The sequence below is a fragment of the Myotis davidii genome, unplaced genomic scaffold (genome assembly GCF_000327345.1).
Source record: "Myotis davidii unplaced genomic scaffold, ASM32734v1 scaffold125, whole genome shotgun sequence".
Taxonomy (NCBI): domain Eukaryota; kingdom Metazoa; phylum Chordata; class Mammalia; order Chiroptera; family Vespertilionidae; genus Myotis; species Myotis davidii.
Genome location: NW_006299390.1, coordinates 7,804,401 through 7,805,580, shown reverse-complemented (window position 1 = coordinate 7,805,580; position 1,180 = coordinate 7,804,401). Strand labels below are relative to the sequence as shown.

Genomic DNA, 1,180 nt, shown 5'->3' with positions numbered 1-1,180 from the left:
GGGGTGGATGGAGGGAGGATGGTAGGGAGGCAGGTTCTGCCCAGGAGAGGGAAGGGCAGGGGCCTCCTGACCATCTTTCTAGTGCTGATTGCCACCTGTCTGTCTTTTCTCTGTCATTTTTTCCCTCTCCCCTTGTCTGTTTCTCTGTCTTCCCTCCCTCTGCCCACGTCCTTCCCCTTCACAGATCGACTACACAGGCTGCAGCATTAACCCTGCCCGGTCCTTCGGCTCGTCGGTGATCAGTAACAACTTCAAGGACCACTGGGTAAGGGCTGAGGGCTGCCCGTGGAGGTGGGGGAGAGGCTTCGGTGCCTGCGGAAGTCCGACCCCACCCTGTGGCATCTTCTCCCATTGCAGAGGCTCTGGGAGGAGCTGGGGCGAGGGGATCAGAACACAGAGCTGAGATGGGGAGCCTGTGGGGCCAGGCCTGGAACAGTGAGGGCTGGGGTCCCCTCTCAGCTCAGCCAGCAGCACGGCTGAGAGTCAGGCCCGACCCGAGTCCTGGCTCTGCCACTTTCCAACTGAGCATGACCTGGGCAGGCTGCTGGCCTCTCCAAGCCTACTTCCTGAGCTGTGAAGCTGGGCTGCGGCAGCACCCCCTACCCGCAACGGGGGACAACTGGCCTCACCGCCTGCAAGCTGAGCTCAGCATGGGGTCGGCGCTCCATGGATTTAGCTGATCTTACTGTTGGTGTGCTTTAAAAAAATATGTTTTTATTGTTTTTTAGAGAGAGAGGAAGGGAGAGGGAGAGAGAGATAGAAACATTGATGAGAGAGAATCATTGATCGGCTGCCTCCTGCATACCCCACACTGGGGCTGGGGATTGAGCCCATAACCTGGGTATGGGCCCTGACCAGGAATTGAATCTGGGGACCCTTTAGTACACAGGCTAATGCTCTATCCACTGAGCCAAATTGGCTAGGGCTAAATCTCTTTTAGACAGGTCACTTAACCAAGTGGATGCCACTTAAAAAAAAAAAATCTGAAGTGAAGAACTGAACGGCTTTAATATTATAATTAAGTTTGAACGTTAATAGAGCACCCACTGTGTGCTCTACAATAGCAAGGCAACGGGGATTCACACATATATAAACCGTACCTCTCATAATTCAAGTCAAACTCATTTTTTTTCTTGTAGTGAAGGTTAAACAAGTAAATTACCAAAAATCATGTAATTCT

The 1,180-nt window shown here is 52.5% G+C and overlaps 1 protein-coding gene across 1 annotated transcript in view; it reads left to right on the top strand.

Moving 5' to 3' along the window:
- The window catches only part of AQP1 (aquaporin 1 (Colton blood group)), a 16,160-nt gene that overhangs the window by 9,631 nt on the left and 5,349 nt on the right, over positions 1-1,180 (top strand). The window contains exon 3 of the mRNA XM_006774932.2: positions 185-265. Within this exon, the coding sequence (XP_006774995.1) occupies positions 185-265 (81 nt within the window). The remainder of the gene's footprint in view (positions 1-184; positions 266-1,180) is intronic.